The sequence below is a fragment of the Trichosurus vulpecula genome, chromosome 4, assembly GCF_011100635.1.
Source record: "Trichosurus vulpecula isolate mTriVul1 chromosome 4, mTriVul1.pri, whole genome shotgun sequence".
NCBI classification, from domain to species: Eukaryota; Metazoa; Chordata; class Mammalia; order Diprotodontia; family Phalangeridae; genus Trichosurus; species Trichosurus vulpecula.
In genome coordinates, this window is record NC_050576.1 from 212,306,949 (window position 1) to 212,333,785 (window position 26,837).

General features: G+C 38.2%; 1 protein-coding gene across 2 annotated transcripts in view; it reads left to right on the plus strand.

The window, feature by feature from the left end:
• PITPNC1 (phosphatidylinositol transfer protein cytoplasmic 1) overlaps window positions 1–26,837 on the plus strand; it is a 363,762-nt gene that overhangs the window by 192,382 nt on the left and 144,543 nt on the right. For both annotated transcript variants that reach the window (XM_036756452.1, XM_036756453.1), the window contains exon 5: window positions 10,956–11,027. In XM_036756452.1, coding sequence (XP_036612347.1) covers window positions 10,956–11,027 — 72 coding nt within the window. The remainder of the gene's footprint in view (window positions 1–10,955; window positions 11,028–26,837) is intronic.

The window sequence follows — 26,837 nt, forward strand, 5'->3', positions numbered from 1 at the left end:
CATCAGGGAATGATTTAATGAGTGACCAGAAGCATCCTTGTTGGGTTCAAGCTGGTGAGAGTCAGCTTAGTAGTTGACATTCATCTCACTGTTTACTGATGCACAAACAGCTATTTTTTTCTGTTTATTCTGTTTATTTTCTGCTTCTAGTACTCTCCTGTCTTTGCAATTCCCATTCCCTTCCTTTTCTCTCTGTTGAATTTGTGGTAACTTTTGCCTTTGTGACCTCATTCTCTGTCTGTGATTGGTGTGTACACACATAATTTCATCCACTTTGTCCTTTCTTTACTTCTTTTTCACTTTTCCCCCCACTTTGCTTATTCTTCTCACTCTGCCCTATTCTCTCTGTCATTCCTTTTCAATTACCTCGCCATGGCCCCATTTTTTCTACCTCCTATATATATATATTTTTTTTTTCTTATAATGTTATATTTAGGGAGCCCAATAAAATCCTGACCAAATCTGAGTCCAGTAAAAAAAAAAATGGAGGTCTGATCCAGTCTCTCTTGTCCACACATACGCATACTTTTTGAGTTTGAGACTTAGGATTGCTGTCTTATATATCTTTTAGGAACTGACATTTAAATTTAGGGATTCTGAAAAGGAAACAAATCTCTTTTTCCCTTTCTCTGGGACAGGGTTTCTATTGGAGGGGAAAGATAAAACTGAATTGGGAAAATGCTCTACCTGGTCTAGTTGTACATTGCCTCTCTTTAAACTAGCCTCAGCAGAGAGAGAATTGATGAACTCTGAATGCAGATTGAAGCATACTTTTTTGCTTTGTTTTTCTTCCTTTTTTTGGTCTGTGTTTTCTTTTTGCAACACGGCTAATATGGAAATACATTTTGCATGACTTCACATGTAAAAAAAAATAAACTAGCTTCAGCATCATCATCGTCATCATCAATCATCATCATCATCGTAGCTAACGTTTATATAGCACTTACTGTGTGCCCAGGCACTGTGCCAAGCTCTTTACAATTATTTTCTCATTTAATCCTCACAACAACCCTGGGAGGTCAGTGCTATTGCAGTTGTTCACTTGTTTCAGTTGTGTCTGATCTTTGTGACCCCATTTGGGTTTTTTCTTTGCAGAGATACTGGAGTGGTTTGCCGTTTCCTTCTCCAGCTCATTTTACAGATGAGGAAACTGAGGCAAACAGGCTTAAATGACTTGCCCAGGGTCACGTAGCTAATAAGTGTCTGAGGCCAGATTTGAACTCAAGAAGATGAGTCTTCCTGACTTCAGGCTGGGCACTCTTATCCTTTGTACCAGCTGACTGCCTTTTATAATCTCCATTTTATACCTGAGGAAACCGAGGCAATCAGCAGTTAAGTGATTTTTTTCCCGTGGTCACACAGCTTTTAAGTAAAGTGAGGTCGGGTTTGAACTGAGATCTTTCTGACTCCAGGTCCAGAGCTTTATCTAGTGACCTAGCTTGCTGTACCAACACTATGAAAGCTAGTATTCATGTAACACTTTACAAAGTGCTTTAGAAATGTTACTTCATTGAATACTCACAATAACCTTGTGGAGGTAAGTGATGTTATTATCCCCACTTTATAGATGAGGAAACTGAGGCTGAGAGAGGTTAAAGTGATATTCTCAGGGGTCACACAGCTAGGAAGTACATGGGGTGATATTTGAACTCCGGTCTTCCTTGTTCCCTGTCTAGTGCTCTTACTCACTGTTCCGTCATAGTAAGTGTTTCCCAAAATCAAATAACTCTTGATTCTTTCAGCTCATTTCCTTTAGCAGCTCAAGTGCCTAATTTCCCAGAAGAATTTTTGCTGGGACTTCCCAACCCCCCTGCCTCCCTTCGCTAAACGCTTCTATTCCCAGTCCTTCACATAGAGAGCACAAAGCTCAACCTTTCCCTGCCTCTCCCTCCACTGGCACAGTGAGATATACCACCAGCAAATCTCATGACAGTGGAAAAGGTTGAGGCATTTGAAAACTGATTATCATTGATGGTTTCATCTCAAACAAAAAAGTCCCCTTATGGTCCTGAAGTACACTTAATTGTTCAACATTAGGGAAGTCACTTTAATTCCCTGGTGACACAGGAGACATAGGAGAAGTCACTTCAGCCGTGATTTCCTCTACTATTTAAAAAATAAAAAGAGAGAGGTTGCACTAGATCAGGGGTTCTTAATCTTTTTCATGTATCACAGTCCCCTTTAGGAACCTGGTGAATCCTATGACCCCTTCTAATAATGATGCTTTTTATATCATTGAAGAAGATGCAGTCACGGAAAATAAAGATGTAATTTTTTTTTCCTATCCAAGTTCACAGACCTCCTGAAATCTATCCATGGACCCAACAAAGGCTTGTGGACTCCAGGTTAGGAACCTCTGGACTAGGTGGGCTCTGAGGTTGCTTTCAGCTCTGATAGATGATAATTAAATGAGACGAATAGCAATATGAGCCGTTTGGCAGCTTTCTCGTTAACAGTTTAAAGAAGTAATTCCCAACCTTTTGATAATTGTAACACTCTTTTTGTTAAATTTCACAACATCCTCGCCCCCATACTTCTCTGTAAAGTGCTGCCTAGAATATATTACTTAAATTAAGGTAAATTAACATGAAGAGGTTTTATTTTTGTTTTGCTTTGCTTTGCTTCTTTAGAATCTAGTGGCATCTTTTGAAGTAACAGTAGATGCTCATTGATTTTGCAAAACCCAAGTCTGAAATCATAAGTTCATGGAATTATAGCTGGAAGGGACCTTGTGTCTAAGACCCTTATTTTACAAATGAGGTGCCTCAGACCCAGAGCAATTTAAGTGACTTAACTGTGGTCATGTGGAAGAGTTGGGTGGGACTCTTACCCATTTGATTTAAAGTAGGGTCCTGAGGTCCTCGGACACTCAAGGGATTCATGGATAGATTTCAGGAGGTCTGTGAACTTGGATGAGAAAAAAAAATTATATTTTTCTTTAAATATACTTGGTTTCTTTTTATAATTTTTTTTATTCCATTCACTTAAAAACATTATTCTGAGAAAGGAATCCATAAGCTTCACCAGATGGTTAAATGGAACTATGACAAAAAATTGTTTAGAATTCCTGATTTAAAAATTATTTATTTATAATATTAATAAATCAATAACTAAAATAAATTAATAAATAATTTGATTGTTTTCCATGTTTTAAACATTAGACTGGAAAGGAGTGGTGCTAACTGAAAGGAGCATGGGGAAGGGGTTATGAAAGAGAGAGAGAGAGAGAGAGAGAAAGTATATATGTTTGTTTTGGCAAAAGAATCTGAGCCTTTGAAGTTTGTAGATTTGTTCAATTATAAGTGACTGCCTAAGGAGCAAGGACTACGTTCAATCAGCTACCTTTAACTAGGCTACTATAGGACGCTATGAGAGATCAATAAATATTTTGGATGGCGCTAAAATTAATAACAGCTAGCATTTTTATAGTGCTTTACATTTTGCAAAATATTTTACAAATATTCTCTGGTTTGGTCCTCACCCCAACCCTCAGAAGGAGATCCTTTTATTACCCACATTTGACAGAGGATAAAACTGAGGCAGAAGCAGGTTTAGGGACTAGGGACACATAGCTAGGAAGTATCTAAGTTAGGATTTGAACTCAGCTCCCTTCGATTCCGAGTCTAGTATTCTATCCACTGGCCACCTAGCAGCTGCTGATGGGGAATGATAATCATCCTTTAGAAGTCCTACTATCGTATCATTAAGAGGAAAGGAAAGAGACAAGCATTTATTAAGCACCTACTGTGTGCTATTATGCTAACTGCTTTACAAATATTATCTCATTCGATCCTTACAACAAGCCCAAGAAGTAAGGGGATATGACTATTTTACAGTTGAGGAAACTGAGACAGAGGTTGCATCTTGCTGAAGGTCACACAAGTAGAAAGTATCTGAGGCCAGATTTGAACTCCGGTGTTCCTGATTCTAGACCCCTCACTCTACCCAGCTGCTGGAAATAATAGCTAACAATAGGCAACGTTTATATAGTGCTTACTAAGGTCTCATTTGATCCTCACAACAACCTTGCAAGGTATGCACGTTTACAGGAAACTGAGGCAAGCAGAAGTTAAGTGACTTGCCCAGGGTCACACAGCTAGTAAGTCTCTTCAGTCACATTTGAACTCAGGTCTTCCTGACTCCAGGTCATACCCTAGCTGCTAATGATGGTGAATGATAATCATGCTTCAGAGGTCTTTCTATTAGACTGTTAAACTCTACGATGCTTAGCAACTCAGGTGCTTCTTCTAACTTAAAGTATTGAATAGGTCGGTCCCCTAGTGTCCCTTCAGTGTCCTGTAATCTTTACCAGTTATCATCACTCCCTTTCTGGCTTCAGACACACAGTCTCCGCAAAATTGCTTTTGGCACTATCTTGAAAGTCATGAGATCTATATGCTTTTGACCCTGTCACTTTAAGACTTTAGCTTGCTTACATTTAATTGCGTTCTTGTAAGTGTTCCTTATTGCCATGGCAACGCTAATCAATCATTGTGCTAAAAATAGGCCTTTCATGTTCCCAAGGATGGTCTGTAGTGAATTGAAAAATTCAACCCGGCCAGTGCCGGTTTTGCATAGGCTGCTTTCATTTCCCGAAACTGAAACTGAGGATTCAGGAGTTTAGGTAGGGTAATTATTCTCAGAGAGTTCCAGGCATCTCTCTCTCTCTCTTGCCTTTCCTGGCATTGTTCTTTTCTACAACAAATCCTGCCACCCCCCTATTCCTCTGCCCCCACCCCCCACAATGCACAAACACACACCCTCGAAAGACACAACTAAATACAGATAAATCTTTTTTGAGCGAGAGCCATCCCTCTGCACACTCAGTTTTGGGTGTCAGGGATTTCATAGGATAAGGTTACAGTGGGGTTTTGCTCAAGTTCATTGGCCTTATTCTGTGGATTAGAGAAGCCATCTTGCTTAGCCGCTAGATAGAAAAGAACTTGGCTGGTAGGGGAACAGATGGCAACAGAAATTAATGAAAAGGTTATAAAGTTCTACTTTTTATATACTTGGAGAGTTAAGAGAACTCAATTCAACCAATATTTATTAAGAGTTCTCTCTGTTCACCGCTCAGTGTGATCAAGATATGGTAATAGGATCTTCCACCCTTTCTCTTTGTTTTCTGTGTGGCCTTGTCCCAAAGGACAAAACACCCAGAGCTGACAAGGTGAAAAGTAGATTTTTTTCCCTTTGCTTTCCTGCTCAGCTGGTCTTTGAGTTGGAAAGATAAGAAAGCTTCTGAGCTAAAAAGAGGATTTTACACCTGGAATTCGTCCAGTGTAGGGTAGAGTGCTGTGTTTGTGCCAGAGAAACTCTCAAATGAGCCCGGAGTCACTTATCCATCCCATCCTAGGGCTCTAGAGAAAACAGAACCACTCCCACCCCAGCCTCTTCCTGTGGCTTTTACCTTGCTTCTTAGACATACCTATTTGTTATGGAACATATACACTACATTTGGTGAGACAACGGATTAGCCTAGCCAGAGTCAACATGTATTTATTAAAGTTTCACCTTCTACAGGAAGCCATCCCTAAACCCTTTAAATTCCAGTGCTTTGCCTATTAATTATTTCCGATATGTCCTATATATAGCTTGATTTGTATGCATTTGTTTGCTTGTCTTCACCATTAGATACTAATCTCCTTGAGGACAAGGGCTCTCTTTTGCCTCTTTTTATATCCCCATTCCTTAGCATTGTGCCTGGTACCTTGTAGGCTCTTAATAAATGTTTGTTGATTTGACTAAGTGCTTACTGTGTGGCCTTAGATATGTAACTAGCTGTGTGACCCTGGGCATGCCACTTAACCTGTTTGCCTTAAGTCACCAGAGAAGGAAATGGCAAACCACTATAATATCCTTTGCCAAGAAAACCACATGGATAGTATTGGCCTGCTGTGGTCCATGGGGTCACAAATAGTCTGACCAGACTGAATGACTAAACAATGTGTTTAGCTCTGGGCATTCAAATGTAAGCAAAAAAAAAAAATAGTCCCTGCCCTCATGGAGTTTATATTCCAATGAGTGAAAGCAGCATATAAAAGGGAACTGAAAAGGGAAAATGGAGGGAGATGGTAGAACCATCTGGAGGGGTAAAGGAGAAAGCCTGGTTGGCCTGAGCACCTCCTTAGAGGAGGAGGAGATGGGGATAGATTGATCTTTATGGGTAAGAAGGCCAAAGGAGTGTGATGGTGAAGTCAGAGCTGGGACAAGAGTGAGGGTGTACTCTGCCACTCATTTTGCTAGAATGTCACTTAACTAAAATTGTTCCTCAGTTTTTCTAGTGAGGCTGAGTGAAAATCTTAGGCTCCTAAAGAGGAAAAGGCCACAGAATTCCCAGAGTTCTCAGGTTTCCTTGTGCAGTATTGGCCTGTGGGAATCTGGGAGGACAGGTAAAGGGAATGAGTAAGGAGTGTCCTTACATAATAAAGAAATACAGTCATTTAGAAAACAGAGAAAAGCAGAAGGATTGTCTCCTGGCACATGTCATATTGTACAAATTTCCTCTGCCAGCAGAGCAGGTTGGTGAGTCAGAGTAAGCAAGTCTGAAGGAGCCTAGAATCTGTTCTGTGACTTGGCCATTATCCCAGTGCCCTGGAAAGAACCAGTCGGGCTTCCTTGCCTGTCATTCCTGCTAATGCCTACAGCTGGTGCTGCTAAGAGTCATGCTGTACTCCCTCAACACCACCTTGCAAACACATACGAAACAACTTGTCAGCCAATAGACTGGATTTCTCCATTCACAGGGTTATAGATTTAGAACTGGAAGGGAACTTCTAATCCAACCCCCTCATTTTATGATAAGGAAACCCAGCCCTTGACATTTCACAGCCCATCATTCTTATCAGATGGTCTTTGAGTTACTGTGGTCAAAAAAAAAAAACAACCAAATCTATAAATGTTCATTAAGCACCTACTGTGTGCTAAGCATTGTGCTAGGAAGAAAGGCCTAAAAAACAGTCCCTGTTCCCAAGAAGCTCACAGTCTAATGAAGGAGGTAACGCATAAACAATTATGTGAAAACAAGATAGACAAAGCAAGTTGAAGATAGTCTCATAGAGAAAGTGCTAGCATTAAGGAAAGACCAAGAAAGTTTCCTTGAATTAAATGGGGTTTTAGCTGAGCCTTGGAGAAAGTCAGCAGGTGATGGTAGGGCCAGGCATGCCAGTGCAAATTCAGTGTCGAGAAATGAGGACCAGTAAGGAGGCCAGTGTCACTGGATCATGGAATATGTAGAGGGGAATAAGGCCTAAGAAGACTGGAAAGGTAGCAACGGGCCAGGTTATGAAGGGCTTTAAAAGTAAAACACAAGATTTTATATATTTTAGATTTGATCCTAGAAGAAATGGGGAACCAGTAGAATTTATTGAGTTGGCAGTCAGGATATAATATCATAAGACCTGCACTTTAGAAAGATCATTGATTGATAATAGAGAATGGATTGGGGTAGAAAGAGACTTGAAGCAGGGAGGTCATCCAGAAAACTATTGCTGTAGTCTAAGTGTGAAGTAATGAGGGTGCGACTAAAGTTAGGGACAGTGTCAGAGGAAAGAAGAGGGCCTATATATGAGAGGTGTTAGAAGAGGAAGAAAAGATAGGAGTTGGCTACTGATTGGATGTTGGTGTACACCTAGTTCATCAACCTGGGGTCCTGGAAGTACTGTGGCACCCTTGACAATTGTTTGTCTTTTCTTCTTGAAGAAGATCATGATGTCAGGGAGGTGATGCCATGACATGCAAGTGAATTTGATTTAAGTGAGGGAGGGCTGTGCAAAGTCACCAGCTTCACTTTCTCCTCCAGAGCCATCTCGTTCTAGTGGCCAGATATTCACCAGGACGACTGGAGATGGCCCTGGATGCAGAAGGAGACAGCCTTTTTAAGCTAAGGTCTTTCCCAGGTCTCTCTCAGTTTGACTAAGGCAACACCCATTCAGTGATTAAGGCTAGGTAAGAACTGAGACAAAGAATAGCTTCCTACTGCATCCCTTGACAGGAATAGGCAAGTTAGGAAGAGGGGAGGGCTTGAGGGAAAACATAATGAATTCAGTTTTGGACATGTTGAGCTTACAATTTCTACTTCCAGTTTGAGATGTCCAAGAGGCAGTTGGACATGTGAGACTGGAAGTTAAGAGAGAGGGCAGGGCTGGATAACTTAAACTTGACAAATCATTTGCACAGAGATGATAATCGAATCTGGGGAAGCTGGTGAGATCATCAGCCAAAATAGTGTAGAGAGAGGAGAGAAGAAGGTCTAGGACAAAGCCTTGGGAGACATCCCTGATGAGATCACCAATAAAATAGTTTAGTGGGGGGAAAAGAAGGTACAGGACAAAGCCTTGAGAGATACCTGCAGTTATTGGGCATGACCTGAATGAAAATCCCGGTTAAGGAAAGTGACAATCAGACAGATAGAAGAAACAGGAGAGAGCAGTGTCACAAAAACCTAGAGAGAAGAGAATATCCTGGAGGAGAGGGTGATTGATAGTATCGAAGGCAGCAGAGAGCTCAGGAAAGATGAGTACTGAGAAGAGGTTGTTAGATTTGGCAATCAAGAGATCATTGGTAACTTTGGAGAGATCAGTTTCAGTTGAGTGATGAGGTTAGAAGCCAGATTGCAGAGTTAAGAGAGTGAAGGGAAAGGAAGGAAAGACACTAAATGTAGATGACCTTCTCAAGGAATTTAGCCACAAAAGGGAGGAGAGGTATATAGATATCTGAAAATTCAAGTCTCTTCTTGGACAGGGAGTCTGTATATTTTTTTTTGTTTATTTCTTTAATTCCATGTCCTCTGAAATCTTATTCTAGTGGCTCGCCATGGCACAAGAGTAATTTTGGCTTCTTGGAGCACAGTCTAGGCCTGGTTCCACTAACTTGGAGAGCCTCTTAATAGAGGCCTGGCCCTTTTGTTACCATAAGCAATTCCCTTAACTTCTCAGGGCCAGGCCTCAGCTAGTATAAATGAGACTTGACCAGTTCTTCCTGCCTCCATTGCTGGCCCTTCATCCACTATTCCATGCAGCCTCTCTGGTACGAATTATAGATAAGAAAATACCATCTCTCTAAAAGCTTTTAAAAGGGTTTCTCAACAGGTGCAACTACCTGAGTTCCTCTAACAGTAAAGCATCACTATGGTACTCTGAGATGCCTTATTTTGTTCAGCAACCCAAGAAGTCATTTCCTGTCTTTTACTTCAAAATTCCTTGAGGTAGTATGTAAGCTAAGCTAAGAAGCTCCTGAGAACCTCCTTAGATGTGTGACACATTTGGCAGGAGGCAACAAAGAAGAGGTTAATGGATAATTGCAATGTATCATTCTTCATAAACATAATTATTAGGATTAATTGTTTTCATGTTTTCTTTGGCACAGTTTATTTTACTTAGATTAAGGGAGATGAATGCAGAAATATGCACATGCATGTGGTATCAGGAAGTATATTAATAGCATGTCCGAGGACACTGACATCATTGTTAGGGAGGGAATGAGGTGATAATCCCTTAGAAATGAGTAATAGAGGTGAAGCTGATGTCCTCTCAGACATTGAAAGCCACTTAAGATGCCTCACCTACTTTTACTTAAAATTGTCCCAGCCTCTTAGGATTTTAATTATTCCAATTCTTTCTTACCTTCCCTTGCATCTGCAGCATTTTCTAAGGGCATTTTTTCCCCTTGAGAAAACTGCAGGCACATCTCTGGTAAAGAAGCGTCAGTTCGTTGACCCAGAGAGTTAAGGCTAGGCTCAGTGCCAGCTGGTGAGAGGCTTTACCAATGTGAGTCAAGAAATTGTTCTCAAGGTACCTTAGCTCCTGAAGTCTGTGGAATAAGATGAATGAAACTGCTCAAGATGATCCCGAAAATGTACATAAACAAGTTGCCTCTTGTTGTCAATTCGGCATGTTAAGGAGATGACATTTTACCCAAGCGATTAATTAAACTCCACGTCTAGAACTGGATCTGTGGCTGGAGGGCTCCAGAAGTTGCCATCCAAGGGTAGACAGCCCAGGAATAGCTTCCATTTTCTGTAGCTAAACCTGTAAAAAATAAAATAAAATGGAATGGAATTTGAATACACCAAAGCATATTTGATTTGTAAAATGTATTTGCCCCAGATAAAAAGTTCTGGCTCTTCTCACAAATTGTCTCAAGTGTTAGCCTTAAGCTAGTAACTCTATGCTCAGCTTAAATGAGGTCACTGATCCTATAGTTGGACCTTTCCCAGAAGCTGCAGAGTTTGACACATGTCTCTCATACTTTGCACAGAAGATCTGGGCTTGAACCCTAGATCATCTTCTTACTGTCTGTGTGATCATGAGCCAGTCACTATAACTGTTTGGACTTTAGTTTCTTTATCTGTAATATTTTGGAGGGGAAGAGATTAGATGCCTTGAATATGGTTTTTGGGGTTTGGTTTTTTTTAACCCTCATTTTAGAATGAATTACAACTTATTTCCCCTATAGTTTCATGGGATGCTCAGACAGTTTAGATCATAAAGTTATTTCTTTTCTAATCATAAGAAAACCTCATTTCTAAAATTTCAGTGGTGGGTTTTTTTTTACTTTTTTTAATCCTTTTTTTTTTCAGTACCCTTTTTTCTCCTACCCCTCCCCCAACCAATAAGAAAGCAAGGAAAACAAAACTGATTACAAATATGTATAGTCATACCAAATAAATTTCTTCATTAGCTATGTTCCTTCTCCCACCCCCACCCCCAAAAAAAACAAGGAGAAAAAAATATGCTTCAGTATGTACTTTAGTTCATCATTGGATAGCATGTTTAATCATAAGTTCTTTGAAATTGGGGTGGGTCATTGTATTGTAGATGCCTTGAATTTTGGCTACTATTTGTTTATCTTATTGTTCTTGCTACAGATCAGATAGTTAGGTCAGTAGCCAATATGATATATTAAACATGTGAATGGATGGTGCCTTTAACTAATGGAAATTTTTTCTTCTGCAGTGCTCATTTTTGCCAAAATTCTCCATTCATATAGAAACCAAGTATGAGGACAACAAAGGAAGCAACAACAACGTGAGTATTTATTTTTTCTGACCTGCCTGTATACATGCTAAATCACATGAATCCATCCTGATTGGGCAAACACTGAATGCAATGCAGCCAGAAACAGAGCAGGACCAGAGTCAAGATCACATGCAGTTTTTACTTTTTTGTAGCCAGAAAGGTTCTGTCCATAGGCCTTGGCCTTTGAGACAGGATTTGTCTATATAATTACCTTTTTTAGTGTTTTTTTTGCTAGAGTTATTAATTCCCTGGTGGCGATTTTGTTTCTTTTCATTTCTAACAACTTTCTTTAAGCTTGTGTGTCATTGCCTTTTTAGAAAGCTCTTGAGAGTTGGAGGGAGGGATGTTTTCCTAGGGGAGAGATAAAGGCATTGGGATCCAGGACTCCTGGGTTCTGTGCCTGACCCCATCAGTTATTTGGGACAGATTAGCCAACCTATCAGGGAATAGGGGAATGGAAGGTCAGCTTTCCTTTAATAAAATGCTTATGGATGCTTTTACTCCACTGTCCCTTACCTAGAACCCTCCCTTGTATATACAAACCAAAATAATTAAATAAAACATTATCCAATGTCATATCTAACTACACATGCAACATTTGACACCTATAGTCTACCCAGCTCTACCAGGAAAATAAACCAAGATGAGTGATTTCACATAATATCATTTCAATCAGTCAGTCAACAAACATTTATCAAGTACCTACTCTGTGCCTAGTATATGGATGTCTTTTAGTGCTGCTTTCGTTTAAATGAATACATTACCTCTATGTGTTCTTCTCATGATTCTACTTTTTTTGCTCTTCATCAGTTAATGTATTTATATATCACAGTTCATCTAGCCATTCCCCAAAAGAAGTTTCTACTGTTTTGCTGTCTCCAGTAAATTTTGTTGTATATGTGAGACCTTTCTGTCTCTGACATCCTTGATAGTTTTTTAATCACAGTTGGTAATGTTTCTAATAAAATAATAGTGTATATGGAAATTCCGGTTTTATTTGGTGTTTGTTAGGTTTAGAATTTAAGAATTCGGAATGTAAAATATTATATTTTCTCAAGATTGATGGTACGTATACTGTGTGCACAAAGCTCATAATCTAATGAATGAGTCCTACCTTTTGGAGAATCTTACTGTTTCAGCAAAATCTGATGATGTCTCTAAGTTGAAAAGGTTGCTATATGTCTCCTCACAGAAAAAGGACCAAATAATGAGCTGTTACACTAACTGTAAAATGTGGCCACACCAGAGATGATCCCTTTATGAGGCATGAATGAGGCTCTTGAGTGAATCAGAAAGGAAGCAGCTCAGTAGAGTAAAGAGTGGTAATTCATTCCTCTGGGTGACCGTTGGAAGTCATTTCGTTGAGTCAAGGAGACAGACTCAAAGAGGAACCCAGTTTCTGATGGATCAAATAGAGGATGCCTGGAACTGAAGAATGGGAACCTGTAGAAAGCATGTGGAACTGGAGAGCACAAATACAGGCAGTGGTAACTTCACTAGGAAAAGGGCCAGAACTTTGAGAGAGCCTCTTTGGATTGATCAGGCACGGGCTGGTCTGGAACCCAGGCTGTATGGCTGAAAATACCCAATGAAGTAATCCTAAATCTCCGTTTTCCTCTTAAGCTCCTTCATGGGAGCCTGAACACAGTTTTCGTTGCATCCAACTCTGTGACCCCATTAGTGGTTTTCTTGGCAAAGATGCTGGAGTGGTTTGCCATTTCCTTCTCCATCTCATTTTATAGATGAGGAAACTGAGGCAGACAGGGTTAAGTGACTTGCCCAGTGTCACATAGTTAGTAAGTGTCTGAGGCCAGATTTGAACTCAGGAAGATGAATCTTCCAGACTCCAGGCCTAGCACTCTATTCACTGCACCACTTAGCTGTCCATAAACAATATTAATAATTAGTATTACCTAGTCAGGCTGTACTTAATTAAAATATATTTAATACTAATAATTAGTAGTTTGAAGAACAAATTATAGAAACAATAAATAATTTCATCAAAGAAATTGACAATTATATAAATTTACTGAAACTTTTGAGAGCAGTCTTTAGAAGAAATTTTATTCCCCTAAACATTTTCATGAACAAAAGAAAGAACAGATAAATGAAATGGATTTGAAACCAAACAACTATTTAGTACAACAGATTTTTAAAAAATTCAAACCAAATACCAAAATAGAAATTTTAAAAATCAAAGAAGAGGTAAACAGAGTTGAAAGCAAAAAAGACATCAAATAGATCGACAAAACGCAGTTTTTTGGGGGAAAAAAAGATAAACAAGTCACTCCAAGATTTGATTAGCAATAGTGATGGAAAAAAAGAGCATAAATAAAACATTTAAAAATACACAAACAGATGGGCCAAATTGAGGGAGAGAACATAGACAAGCAAAGCAATTTTGATACTATCGTGTAAAACTTAATGCATACTTAAAGGAATAAGTTGTTAAGGTTTGCAGATTCATATACATTCTTCATCATCTGGCCTTTGTAGATGGAAATGCTTATGTTTATCCATGATATTCCAGTTCATACAACTTTTATAAGTGCTTTATCAAAGCAATTTCCAGTAAAGTTTTTCCCCTAGGTATCTTTCCCTTTTAATTATAACAGCTTAGATTTTGTTTTGTGAAAGCTTTTCAATTTCATATAATTGAAGTTATCCGTTGTATTTTCTGTGATCAACTGCCCTTTCTTTAGTTAAGAATTCTTCTCTTATCCAGAGTTGTAAACAGTTTCTTCACTTCTCCTGTAATTTATTTTTGATCCTTCCATTGGTGGCTTGTTGTGGCTTCTGTGTGAGATGCTAGCCTAAATAATAATTTCTGCCAGTCTGCTTTACAGTTCTTCCACAAGTTTTTGTTAAATAATAATAGCTAACATTTATATAGTGCTTACTCTGTGCCAAGCACTGTGATTGGAAGTAGGCGCCATCATCATCTCCATTTTACAGATTAGGAAACTGAGTCAAACAAGGTTTAAATGAGTTCCCCAAGGTCATACAGCTAGTAAATGCCCGAGGTAGGATTTTAATCCAAGTCTTCTTCACTACAGGCCTGCTGCTCTGTCTACTGTTCCTCCTAGTTCTCCATAGTGACTTATTACCCTAGTAGTTTTTGTCCTTGGATTTCTCAAACACTTTAATATAAATAGTATTTTCATTTTTTTATATTAATGTGGCCCAAATATGGGCAATTGCTTTCTCTTTTATTCTTTGGTCTTCCTTTATTTCTATAAAGACTACATTCTTATAAGTCCTCAAAGTGTTTTAGTAGATAGATTCCCTAGGATTTTATGCAACCTGTAATTATTTTCAGTTGAATTTATTTTTCTATCACTTTCTTTGGATTTTATTAGTAATATGTTAATTATTTTTGTGATTGTATTTTATAGTCTGTTGCTTTAGTAAAATTATTTTTAGTTAGTTTGCAAATGAATCTCTACAATTCTTGATGTAAACCATCTTATCTGCAAATAGCAAAAAACTTTTTCTTTTTTACCTATGTTTATTCCTCCAATGGCTTTAGCTTGTCTTATTGTAATAGTTAGCATTTCTAGAACCATATTAAATAATAATGATCCTCTTTGCTTTGTCCCTGATCTTCTTAGAAAGGCTTGTAGTATTTTTCCATGACATAAAATGTTGGCCCTTGCTTTTAGATAGAAACTGTTTTTCATGTTAAGAAGTAAATTTATTCCTAACTTGTACAATATTTTTAATGTTTCCATTATATTTTTTTTTCCAAAATCTTTTATTGCAAATCTTAATAGTAATTCCACGGCTTTTATTGTTTTTAAAAGTAATATGATGTATTATTTATAATTTGGCTAATGTTGAACAAGCCCTATTCTTAGTATATATATAGTCTGGCCATTGTCTATAATCCTTTTAATAAGTGATGGCCTTTTGGCTAATCTTTTATTCAACATTTTTGCATCAATATTCATTAGAAATAATTGATCTATGCTCTTTATTTTTGGCTTGGAGTTGTTGTTATTGTTGTTTTAAACCTGGACATTCTAGACATTGGCTCTGACATTTCTGGGTATTTTCAATTTAATTTTTCTTTACAGTGGTGACCTGTGGATTCAACTTTAATTTTTCTTTCTTGGTTTGATAGTTCTAGACAGTTCTATTGTATGACTTCTTGAAATGTGGCATCCAAGTTTTCTGTTTGGTAATCTTTCTTACTTAGTCCTATAATTCTTAAATTCTCTCTCCTCAAACTGTTTTCCAGGTATCTTGTTTTTCTTAATAGGTCCCTTATATTTTCTTCTGATTTTTTGATTTTTGACCCTTCCCCCCCACACTTTTTTTCTAACATTTCTTGTTTTCTAATAAAATCGTTAATTCTTGTTATTGTTTGTGTGTTTTTGTATAGAGCCTACTCTTTGGATAAGGTTTTTCACCTAATGATCTAATATTTTTATCTCTTAATGTGTTCCTCAGAAGCTATAATTTCACTTTAAAAAATTTCCTGCTTCCTTTCTTCTACCTAATCTTGGAGTCCTTCTGGTCAAACCATTCTTTTTATTTTTTTCCTTTCCCTGGGGGAGAACTTGTAATTATTATATATTGACTCTCTTTTAAATTTCTTGCATATCCATGTATTTAATCAGTTACTAAGTTTTCTTGTTTTTACCTTTATGAGATCTCACGTGTATATCTCCTTCCTAGAAAGGAAGTTTCAATTCAGTCAAAGGGCCACACTTGAGGACCTAGAGGGCCACATGTGGCCTTGAGGCTGTGGGTTCCCCACCCCTCTAAGGCTCTCTTCCATCTACTCTATATGTATCTATTTATATAAGTGTTTGTATAAATTCCCCATATTTATCTTTGGTGCAATGACATATATTTTGCGTCTCCCAGGAACTGATTTCTTGCCTTTGTTTGTATGCCTAATGCCTAGCACAATGCCTTATAAATAGTAAGGGCTTAATAAATATTTGACAGTTTGATTCTTCTGGGTTTACCCCTTGGGCTTCTCTTAACTTGATAATATTTCTTCATTAGATCAGGAATTTTATATTCTCTTATGTCTCATGTCAGCTTCAGTTCCTGTGCTGAGATTTGGGGCAAGGGTCAGGTTCTCCCTCTTCCTTCACCCTCTGGATTGGTGACTAGACCCAGGTTTTATTCCCACTGCAGTCTGGATGTCACTACTGCTATTGGGCTCCCGTTCTGGATGGGTTGGTAAGGTCCTAAGCCCCCTTCATGCCTTATTCCTCATCCTCACCTGAGACAGGGAGATAGGTCCAGACCTGGTACCAGGGCTATCCTCTGATTCAGTGCCCCCTCTCTGTTTTAAACTCTTGGTCTCCCATCCCTGTGTCCTCCATATACAGTAGCTTTAGGTAGGGGTAGCTTTGTCCCCGGATGTAGCCCTGATAGCAGGACTCCAAGTGGATTTCAGAAAGTATACTCTGATTTCAGTCATCTTAGAGCCCCCAAAGTATATAGATTTGGTGTCTCATTTCCCCCAGTCTGCTTATAATCACCTGCTGAGTGATGTGATTATCCCCTGCTGTAGCTCCAGTAAGATAGGCTAAGATCTTGCTGATTTCAGACCCTGTTTACCAGAAATCATGCTGACTACAAGAATCCACATAGTGCTCCAATCACATCTCCTGCAGCCTTCCAACTGGCTTCTTATATACCCATAGTCTGGATGGAGGAGCTTACTCATGTTTAATTTGGGTTTCATTGTGTTTTTAAATTCTGCTTAGAGAGCTCTGATTTCCAACGAAATTTCATTCCTGCTTTCTACTTTGCAGAGTTTTATTTCTATTTTGAACCATTCTGGAGATTGTAATTATTCTTCCATGATCTCTGGGGAGCCCGCAGGATTCTTTTTCTTAGGTCGTTTTGGTTCATTTACCCTCACATCAGTGAGATCCGGCCTCTCTTTGAAGCTTTATTCATTCTTCCTTCTGTCTTTCTGATCCATTCATTTATCCGCTTAGAAACTAAGTTTTTGACTTGGGCTTTTTTTCTTTTGAATCTTTGATCTCAGCTGTTTTCTTGTATTCCTAAACACTTGTTCATTCTCCAGTGTTTGCTGAGTGATTCCCCACTGACCAGTGTGTTCATTCTGGGGTGCCTTTCCCAGCTGAGACCAGTGTGTTCATTCTGGGGTGCCTTTCCCAGCTGAGACCAGCATGTTCATTCCCCTGCTGAGACCAGCATGTTTATTCTGGGGAGCCTTTCCCAGCTGAGACCAGCGTGTTCATTCTGGGGTGCCTTTCCCAGCTGAGACCAGTGTGTTCATTCTGGGGTGCCTTTACCATTTGAGACCAGGGGGTTCATTCTGGGGTGCCTTTCCCAGCTGAGACCAGCATGTTCATTCCCCTGCTGAGAACAGTGTGTTTATTCTGGGGTGCCTTTCCCAGCTGAGACCAGTGTGTTCATTCTGGGGTGCCTTTCCCAGCTGAGACCAGCATGTTCATTCCCCTGCTGAGACCAGCGTGTTTATTCTGGGGTGCCTTTCCCAGCTGAGACCAGCGTGTTCATTCTGGGGTGCCTTTCCCAGCTGAGACCAGTGTGTTCATTCTGGGGTGCCTTTCCCAGCTGAGACCAGTGTGTTTATTCTGGGGTGTCTTTCCCAGCTGAGACCAGTGTGTTCATTCTGGGGTGCCTTTCCCAGCTGAGATCAATGTGTTCATTCTGGGGTACCTTTTCCTCCAGCTGTGCATAGGAACTCAAGTGGATTTTGGGGAAGTAACCATGAGTATCCATGTAGTGACCATCCATGATTCCAGAGGACTGATGATCAAGCATGCCATCTACCTTCTGACAGGGAGGTTTTTGAACATAGCCAAAGAGGGAATTTATTTTGTTTGACTTTGCATATTACAAGGATTTTTTTGTTTCTCTCTTTTTAAAAAAATTGGGGTAATGGGGTGGGAAAGAAAGAAATAGATTCTGTTAATTTAAAAAAATCTAATTTATAAAGAAAAGGGGAAAAATATGACCAGTAACTCTGGCTTACAAAAAAAAAAGGTTGAGGACCCCTGCCTTTAATTATGAACTTCCTGAAAGCAGGAATAACCAATGCCCTCGCAGGCTGTGAAAAAACAGTGACTTCTGAATATTAGGTTTTTGTTGCAATAGGCAGAGACTTTGTTATCTTCAAAGAAAGTATTTCTCTATGTCAGAACATGCCCTGGGTTAAACAAACATGGGAAGAAGGCCCTTTAAAATGTTTTCACTAGTACAAAGTGAGTTTGTTCATTGGGCCAATGTACATGTGCAATATTTTTCAAATGCCCTTGTCCTTTAACATTTTGGTGCTGTGGAAACTATGCTGGATTTAGAGTCAGGAAAACTGACACCTTGGGCAAGTCACTTAACTTCTGAGCCTGTATATTTATAAAATGAGGGTCTTAGACTAGAAGACCACCTTCAAGGTCTCTTCCTGCTCTATGTCTATGGCTCTATGATCCTTGATGTTACTTATTTCTCATGTGTTGTGGGTTTTTTCCATCCTCTTCCCCTCCCTTCTTCTCCCTCCATGTCCGCATCCCTGTAGTTTTCATCATCCATGTGGCACTCCTGTTGAATGGAAGCACAGGGACAACAAAGCGATACATAGTCAATATGACCAGATGGGTCTTTCTGGCTATTTTAGGAGGAAATGTTTATTTTGCATTCTTATCAGTTAAAATGTCCAACAAAATCCAAAGTGTTACTATTCATTATCTTCCTTCTATCCCATTACCCTTTGATAGACGCTACTTCTAAAAGCCAAAGGTATAGTCTTTTTCCTACATCTAATACTACTTTTAGTTAGAAGCACCAGATTACATAACTAGACATGCTAAGTTTCCTTTACTTTATTTCAGCTCCCAGTTAGGCAGGATGGATGGCTTCATCAATTTCAATTCAGAACATGTCGTAACTGTGAGGAATATATTACTTACCTAATAATAATGCAAGAGTAGTTCTAGCTAATCTAGACTTCCCCAGTAGTCATGCCTTTCTTTTTACCACTATCTGAAATCTTGTCCTTCTTCCAGCTGCCTATGATTTAATGAAATTGATGATGAGGATGATAAAAAGCAATAATTATATTAAAGGAAACTAGTGGTGATTCTATTGATTACTGGCTGGAAAAATGTAAAAATATTTTCATCCTTTTATTTCATCCTTCAAGTAGCATAGGAGTAAATTAAGTTTTATATTTAGCTCTTCATGTCTCATTATTAGTAGTAAAATTAAATGTAGTTACGGTAGTGACTAGATATAAATATCTACTTGACTTTCTTACAAAAAAGACTAATATAACAATTATGACAAAGGAACTTGCAAAAGGGACAGTTATGTTAACTAGTGCATAATGGGAAAGCCTTTAAAATGTAGAGTCATTTATCTTATGTAAATATTAATATGAGTTTTTTTAAGGGCACAGTTAGTCCTACGAGGGAAGGCTTTATGCTAACATTAAGTGCTATTATTTGTCTAAGGTTGTGAATCTAAATTTTTGAGGGCTGGTGCTTATTACTGCCAAGGGGCATTTAAAATTGGGTGTTTACTTGTTTGGGGAAAAGTTTGTCATCATGGAAGCTGCTGTTGCCTAATTATTGGTTTTGGATTGGCCTGAGAGTTGGCACCTTCATCTCTGTTTCCTTCCTTAAATACAACATATCCCCTTGTAAAGGTAAATTTTCAAGTGTTAATTAAAGCCAACTTATAAATTTCAGAATTGATGAGCGAGTTATTCTTTAGTGATCATGTATTTCCTCTATACATCCGAAATGGGCTATTTACAATGAGTTTGTTTAAACTCCTCAAATAAAAGGACTTTTGAATGCACAAATTGTTTATATTAACCATATTTTCAAATCATATTTATTTCACTAGGACATTATTGATGAATAAACAGTGAACATTATTCATAAGACAGCTGAAGTAGTCCATTCTTCATTGTTTTTCAGTCAAGTATTTATTAATTGTCTACTGTGTAGTAAGCACTGAGGATAGCCAAGCCAATGAACATTTATTAAGCACCTACTGTGTGACAGACACTGTGCTAAGCACTGAAAATATTCAATCTAATAAAAATTTATTTAACATCTACTATGTGCCAGCCACTGCACTATGCCCCTGGGGATATAAATACAAAGAATGAAATAATCCCTGTTTACAAGGAGTTGCATGTTAAAGAGGGAGACAAGTTTATATATAAATACATCCTGAATAAGTAGAGAGAGAATAAATACAAAATGGATAACTACAAGGTAGTTTGAGAGCAAAGGCATTGGCAGTTGGGGGACATCAGGAGAAGCTTCATGTAGAAGGAAGTGTTTGAGTTGCCTCTTAAAGGAAAAGAGGTATTCTCTCAAGTGGAGATGAGGAGGGAGGAAATTCTTGGCATGGGAGATAGTTAATGCAAATGCACCAAGAGTGGAGATGGAGTGTCATATGTCAGGAAAAGAGAAAAAGCAAGTTTGATTGGATTACAGAGTGTAATGAGATGAGAGATACCTTGGGCCCAAATTGTGAAGGGCTTTAAAAGCTAAAGAAAGGTGTTTATGGTTTACCTTAGGGGTAATAGGGAGCCTCTGCAGTGTTAGTCTTTCCTGCATCGCTTTTTCATTGATTCTCTTAATAGAAGCATTTGGAAGTTATTTGGTTTCCTGGGCTGCCTAGGTTGGAATAAAGTGTTGAATTCTCTTTTGGTAGAATCTGACTAATGAATAGCCTCCTGTGGAGTTCTGTTTTTGATTCAGAAATTTCATTCTAACTGTTGATAATGCTGTGAATGGATTTTCACTGTTGCTACTTCTGGGTAAGACAGAAATTCTGGATTCTGAGTAGTTTGTTCTTTTGAAAAAGTGGCACCATAATGTGCTAGAAAGATTTGGAGTCAGAGACCTGATTCTGAATACACCCTGTTAACACCTTCTAGCTTCAGTACCATGGACAAAGCACTTAACCTCTCTGAGCCTCACCTTCTTCTTCTGTAAAATGGGAATGGCATGTATAGGTGCCTGCCTCGCAGATTAGCTGTGGTTGAATGAGATGGTATTTGTAAAGCTATCCCCACCATTCTCATTCCCTCCCTCTTTCCCCCTGTCCAAAAGACTTTAAAAGCCAGAATTTATATAACATTTTAAGGTTTGCAAAGTGCTTTACAAACTTAAAATGCTATATAAATGTTAAATTTTACTATTGTTGTTATTACACAGATTTATTCTTGAAAGAACTCTCTATTTGACAAGAACTACTCTGAAAACTGGAAATCAATTTGACAGAAATTAGGTTTGAACTAACATTTTAGACCATATACTACTGTAAATGAGTTTTTATGGTTTTCCTCCCCACACCACCTTTTGATTATTAACTTTAAATTTATTTAAGCCCTGAATTAATTTTGAGTCATGGAGCTGTGTTTGATTTTCCAGGTAATGAAGCTGGACATCTACAAAGGAGTATTAATTAGGGAAAGGCTTGTAGGAATTCTCTCCATCATTCTCATTCTCTTCACCCCCATCCCCACCTCTACCTCCTTTCCCCTGTCTACAGGCCTTTAAAAGCTAGAACTTACATAGCACTTTCATGTCAACAAAGGACTTTATGTATATTACCATGTTCCCCCATGTATAAGACACATCCTTTTTTGAAAAATTTGGGCTCTAAAAACTGGGTGCGTCTTATACAGTTGTTGTAGTTTTTTTACTTGCATTTCCCACTTTTTCACGTTTGTTGTCTTTGAGCTCTTTGTTTTGCATTTGTTACCAATATATTAGGTTACGTTTTGCCATGTTCTGGCCAGAAATGGCTCAGAAAAGATTTTTGTATGGTGCTGAATTAAAGTTAAAAGTGATCCAGTTTGCAAAAGTGAATGGAAATTGTGTTGCTGAACATAAGTTTGGTCCTCCTCCAACTGAGAAAACAATCTGAGACTTGCTATGGGAAGCAGAAACCATACTGAAAACTCCATGGCAGAAGAAGGCCATGAGAGGCAAGTCAGCAAAATGGCCTGATTTAGAGAAGGAATTGAAGATATGGATTGAAGAGCAAAGGGCAATTGGAATTCCTGTGTCCACAAAGATGGTTCAGCATGAGGCAAGAAGAATTGCTGATGAAAAAGAAGGTACTGATTTCAAAGGAGGACACAATTGGTGCTTCAGGTTCATGAAATGGAATGGACTAAGCATGCGTACACACACCAGACTTGCCTAGAAGATTCCTGAAAGCTATGAGCAGATACTGTTCGATAACTTTATGTAATACATTTTTTTTTCAAACTTCAGGCCCCCAAATTAAGGTGCGTCTTATACATGGGAGTGTCTTATACACCAGGAAATATGGTATTTTATTTGGATGGAATTCACTAAGTACTACTGATCTTAAAAAAAAAATGCCCCAACAACCTCTCTTCTTGGTTACAAATAATTTTCATGGGGTTCTCCATATGACAGATGGTTTATGTCAATCATATTTATTGAAGATTTGCTCTCGTAGTAATTTTTAAACTCATCAATTCCAGGGGGTTACAGAATGACATTACAGCTGATGGTTATGGGAATGCACTCTAATATATATCACATACTCCAGACTATATCGAAATTAATTTATAAAGCTGGGATACCCATGAGAACTTTAGGCATCCCTGTTTATTGGTCTCTGAACTTGATTATCTTTTCCTTAAATGACCTGTAACTGAGGATTACAGAGAGTACTTATTTATTTTTAGATAGGCTTGCAGTAGCCTTCATCTTTTACAATCCTATTTTTAACCTTAAACTGTTATAAGCAGCTGCCGGCAAAGTCCGTGATTTCCTCTGCTTTCCTCTGAGCATTCGCTAGGATGGAAGGCTTGCAAAGAACATCTATCACCATTGTCTTCCTGTTTGTCCTGCCAAACTGTTGAAGACATAATTAGGAAAAATGAACCACATCACTATCTATTTTAAGATTAGAAAGTAAGAATCCCTATTCAGATATAAATTTAATTCTGTTAATTTTCAGGATAGTGGAGAGTTGGTCTTGCTTGGTGCCTTTAGAACATTTCCTTTACTGTTTATGGTGTTCTTGATTAGAGATTGAATATTAGTACCATGTCCCCATGGAGTTGGGAAGAAAGCCTTTCTTTGTGTCACGAAGACCGAAACTCTGGCATAGACGACAATGTTACGTTCTTAGGACAGCCTTCCTCTACATTTGAAGATTGCTCTAATGTGATACTCTAAGCATCTGTAATTTTATCCATTTGGACACTCCCTCCACTAATAGGTCACAACACCTTTATAACTTAGCAGTTTGTCTTCAAGCGTTGCTCTGCAACAAATTCATATCCCTGTGTGCAAGCTGGTGATGATCCTCTCCAAACTCAGCAAAGCTCATGCTCCAGCGACAAGCAAAGACATACTTTATAATGCCTTTTGCTTGTGTCATCTGAATGAATTTGCCAAAAGAAGCCATTTCCTTGGATCATGGACTGGTGTTTCCTGACTGGTTTTAGTTCAGACACACCAAGGAAAGGCAGATGTGGAAAGACTCCTGAGGAAAGAGGCAGCTTCAGGATGCAAGACGACTTTTGGTAGAGAGAAGTGCTAGTCTCAAGAGAGGAATACATCTTTGTAGTCTTTGTTGAGTGGTCTGCCCAATAGAGAACTACACCAATGGAAAACTTAAGGAGAACTCAAAAAAAAAGGGATTTTCGATACCAGGAATTGTGAGTTATTCCTCTCTACATATGTCCACTAAATACATGTTTCACTACCATTGTACTTAAAGTTCAGTTCACCCTTCCAATGAATCTTTGTGTATTTATGAGAGTACACTCCAGGCTTTGAGGGTTTGGGGTATTTGTGGTTTTATTTTGTTTTTAGTTTTGTACTGATTATTTTTGCTGGTTTTCATATTAGCAAATGTCTTTGCTAAAAGCTAAGCCTATTAATCATTAATAGGAAGAACCCTAGTGGACCCTTAGGAACTACAATGTTAGGAATAGCTATTCTGGAACTTGGAGTAACAGTTACCCTTCTGAACACTCAACCTGCTTGTGCAAATGTGAATTGAGGGAATAACCTATAACAGGCATTGCGTTTTTAAAGTACTTTTTGCTATTTTTCTAAAACATTTTTATTTTTAATGTTAATCACTCAAGAAGTATTTATTCAACACATACTCTATTCTAGGCTCTGTGCTTAGTGCTAGGGATATAAAGACAATTTAAAAAAAAAACAGTCCCTGCTATCAAGTTGCTCACAGCCTTAATGGGGAAGCCAACATGAAGACAACTATGTACAAACAAGACATATGCAGAATAAATGGGAGCTATGATGGTATTTTTACCATTTGGCAAACAAGAGATCTTTTACCTTAATGTTATTGCATGATTTTCCCAAGATCACTCACATACCAGTTAATGATAGAGCCAAGGCTAGTGTAATTTTCCTTCTGTAGTTCTGAAGAAAACATTTTGAGTCCTTTCCGTCCCTTTCTGTGATATTTAGACTACAGAATTGCCCTGTTTCATTATTTTTTTAAATGGAATTGATACATGACCCATGTCAGTATCATCTTTGCTCACGTGAAGGAGGCTTCCAGGAATCATATAGAACTGAATTTGCCTTCTTTTTAGTTTTTCACTTTGATCAGATAAGCTCTCAAAGAGAGATTCTGTTCATGGAAGTCCATGCTTCTAGGTTACATTTCTTTAACCCTTCCATCAAAATGCAGTGAGCTTCCAAACACAAAAACAAATGAACATCTCATTTACAGAAGGAGCAGGGGAAATAGTGGGGAGAATCACATGAAATAGAAGGAATTAAACTGACCAAATAGAAACATTGGGCAAAATAAGTCTTGCAGATTGTCTCCAAATAAGACTTTAGATCATCTATGTGGAGAGCAATTCAACAATTTTCATTAGTAACCTTACTATGTTGTTGGGTCCTTATTTCTAACTTAATTTCCTTTTACTGTTTTTGATGAGTTCTCACAAATGGCTAAAACTTGGCTTAATATCAAAAGGATGATCCCACAGACCAATTGCAATGAATTTTGTGCCTTTTAGCACACCTCTCCCTCAACAATTTCTTATGTCCTTTGGGAGGATAATAATAGCCACTATCAAGCCTTTTATGATATTCAAGCATCAGGTGCGTATAATTACCTGTCAGTATGCTTTCACCATAAATCTAGGAGGAGAAAAAACAAACAAAAAAAAAGCTAGAATTCAGATTGCTTCGTTATATAGAGCTCAAACTCTCTCTTTCCTGTATTTATTCCCAGCTCCAACCAATAAATGCCTCTGTACTTCTGTTTCTTACACTTATGTATTCATTCATTCAGAATTTATTATTCCCAAATGTTTAGCCTTTTCCTACTTCTATAAAAAAAAACCTGATTACTGTAGGGGGGAAATGTACTTCTCTATTATTTAAATGATTTTAAAAAATAATTTCCTATTCATTTTAACATGATTTATTTTTTCCATTTAAAAAAACTTAACTTTTCTGTTATATCTGTTATATCTATTAACTCTCCTTCAGAGTGATGGATACTTGTCTATAGCACAAGGATACTAAAATCAGCTCTGGGTTAATGTAGAAAAATTCAGGAATTCATACTTTGATCTTAGGCCTTATGGCCTAAGATTTTTCTTAACATCAAAGATTTGTTCTAGAAAGTAATCTTAATTTTAAAAGTTCCTACACAGTTAGAGTGCATGATTTTCTTTTCCAAGCATTCTGCATGGGTTCTGTCCTTTGACAGCCAGGTCATATAGAGTAGAGAAGTTCAGATGACAATAGGATGCATGCCCCAGGGTTTTTTGGGTCAATCTATCTCCTTTCTAGGAGAAAGAAGATGTAATGTATGGAACCAAACAGAGTAAGACTAATCTCTCTTCAGGCAGCTTGGTGGCTCAGTAGATAAAGCCCTGGTCCTGGAGTCAGGAGGACCAGAGTTCAAATCTGGCCTTAGATACTAGCTATGTGACCCTGGGCAAGTCAATCCCAGTTGCCTCCAAAAAAGAAAGAAAAAAGAGTAATCTCTCTTCCACATGATGGCCCTTCAATACAAGACACATAGAGTAAAAACAAGGTAACCTTTGTGGCAAATGCCTTCTGCAGAAAGTGGCATTGGAACTGAATCTTGCAAGAAGCCAGCTATTCTTTTTTAAAAAATATATAATATTTTTCTCCAATTACATGTTAAAACAATTTTTTAACACTTTATAAAAAGTTTTGAGTTCTAGGTTCTATCCTTCCTTCCCCTCCCCGCCCCCACCCCGAGTTGGTAAATAATCTGATATTGGTGTGCAATAGATGTACAATCATGTAAAACATTTCCTTAGGAAGACTCGAATTAAAAAAAAAAGAATGAATGAAAGAAAGAGAAAAATAGCATGCTTCAGTCTGTGTCCAGATAGTATCACTTCTTTTTTGGAGGCAGATAACATGTTTCGTCATGAGTCCTTTGGGATTGTCTTGTATCATATTGTATTGCTGAGAATAGCTAAGTCGTTCACAGTTCTTCATTATACAGTATTGCTATTGGTGTGTACAATGTTCTTCTGGTTCTGTTCTTTTCACTTTGCATCAGTTCATGTAAATCTTTTCAGGTCTTTACTGAAATCATACTGCTTGTCATTTCTTACAGCACAATAATATTCCATCACAATCATATACTACAGATTGTTTAGCCATTCCCCAAGTGAAAGGCATCCTCTCAATTTCCAATCCTTAGCCACTACAAAAAGAGCTGAAGGTAGATATTCTAAAGAGTCAAAGGTGAAGAAGGAGAGCATCCCAGGCATGAGGGAAGCCTCCAAGAAGGAACTGGCACAGTAGATGAAGGGTT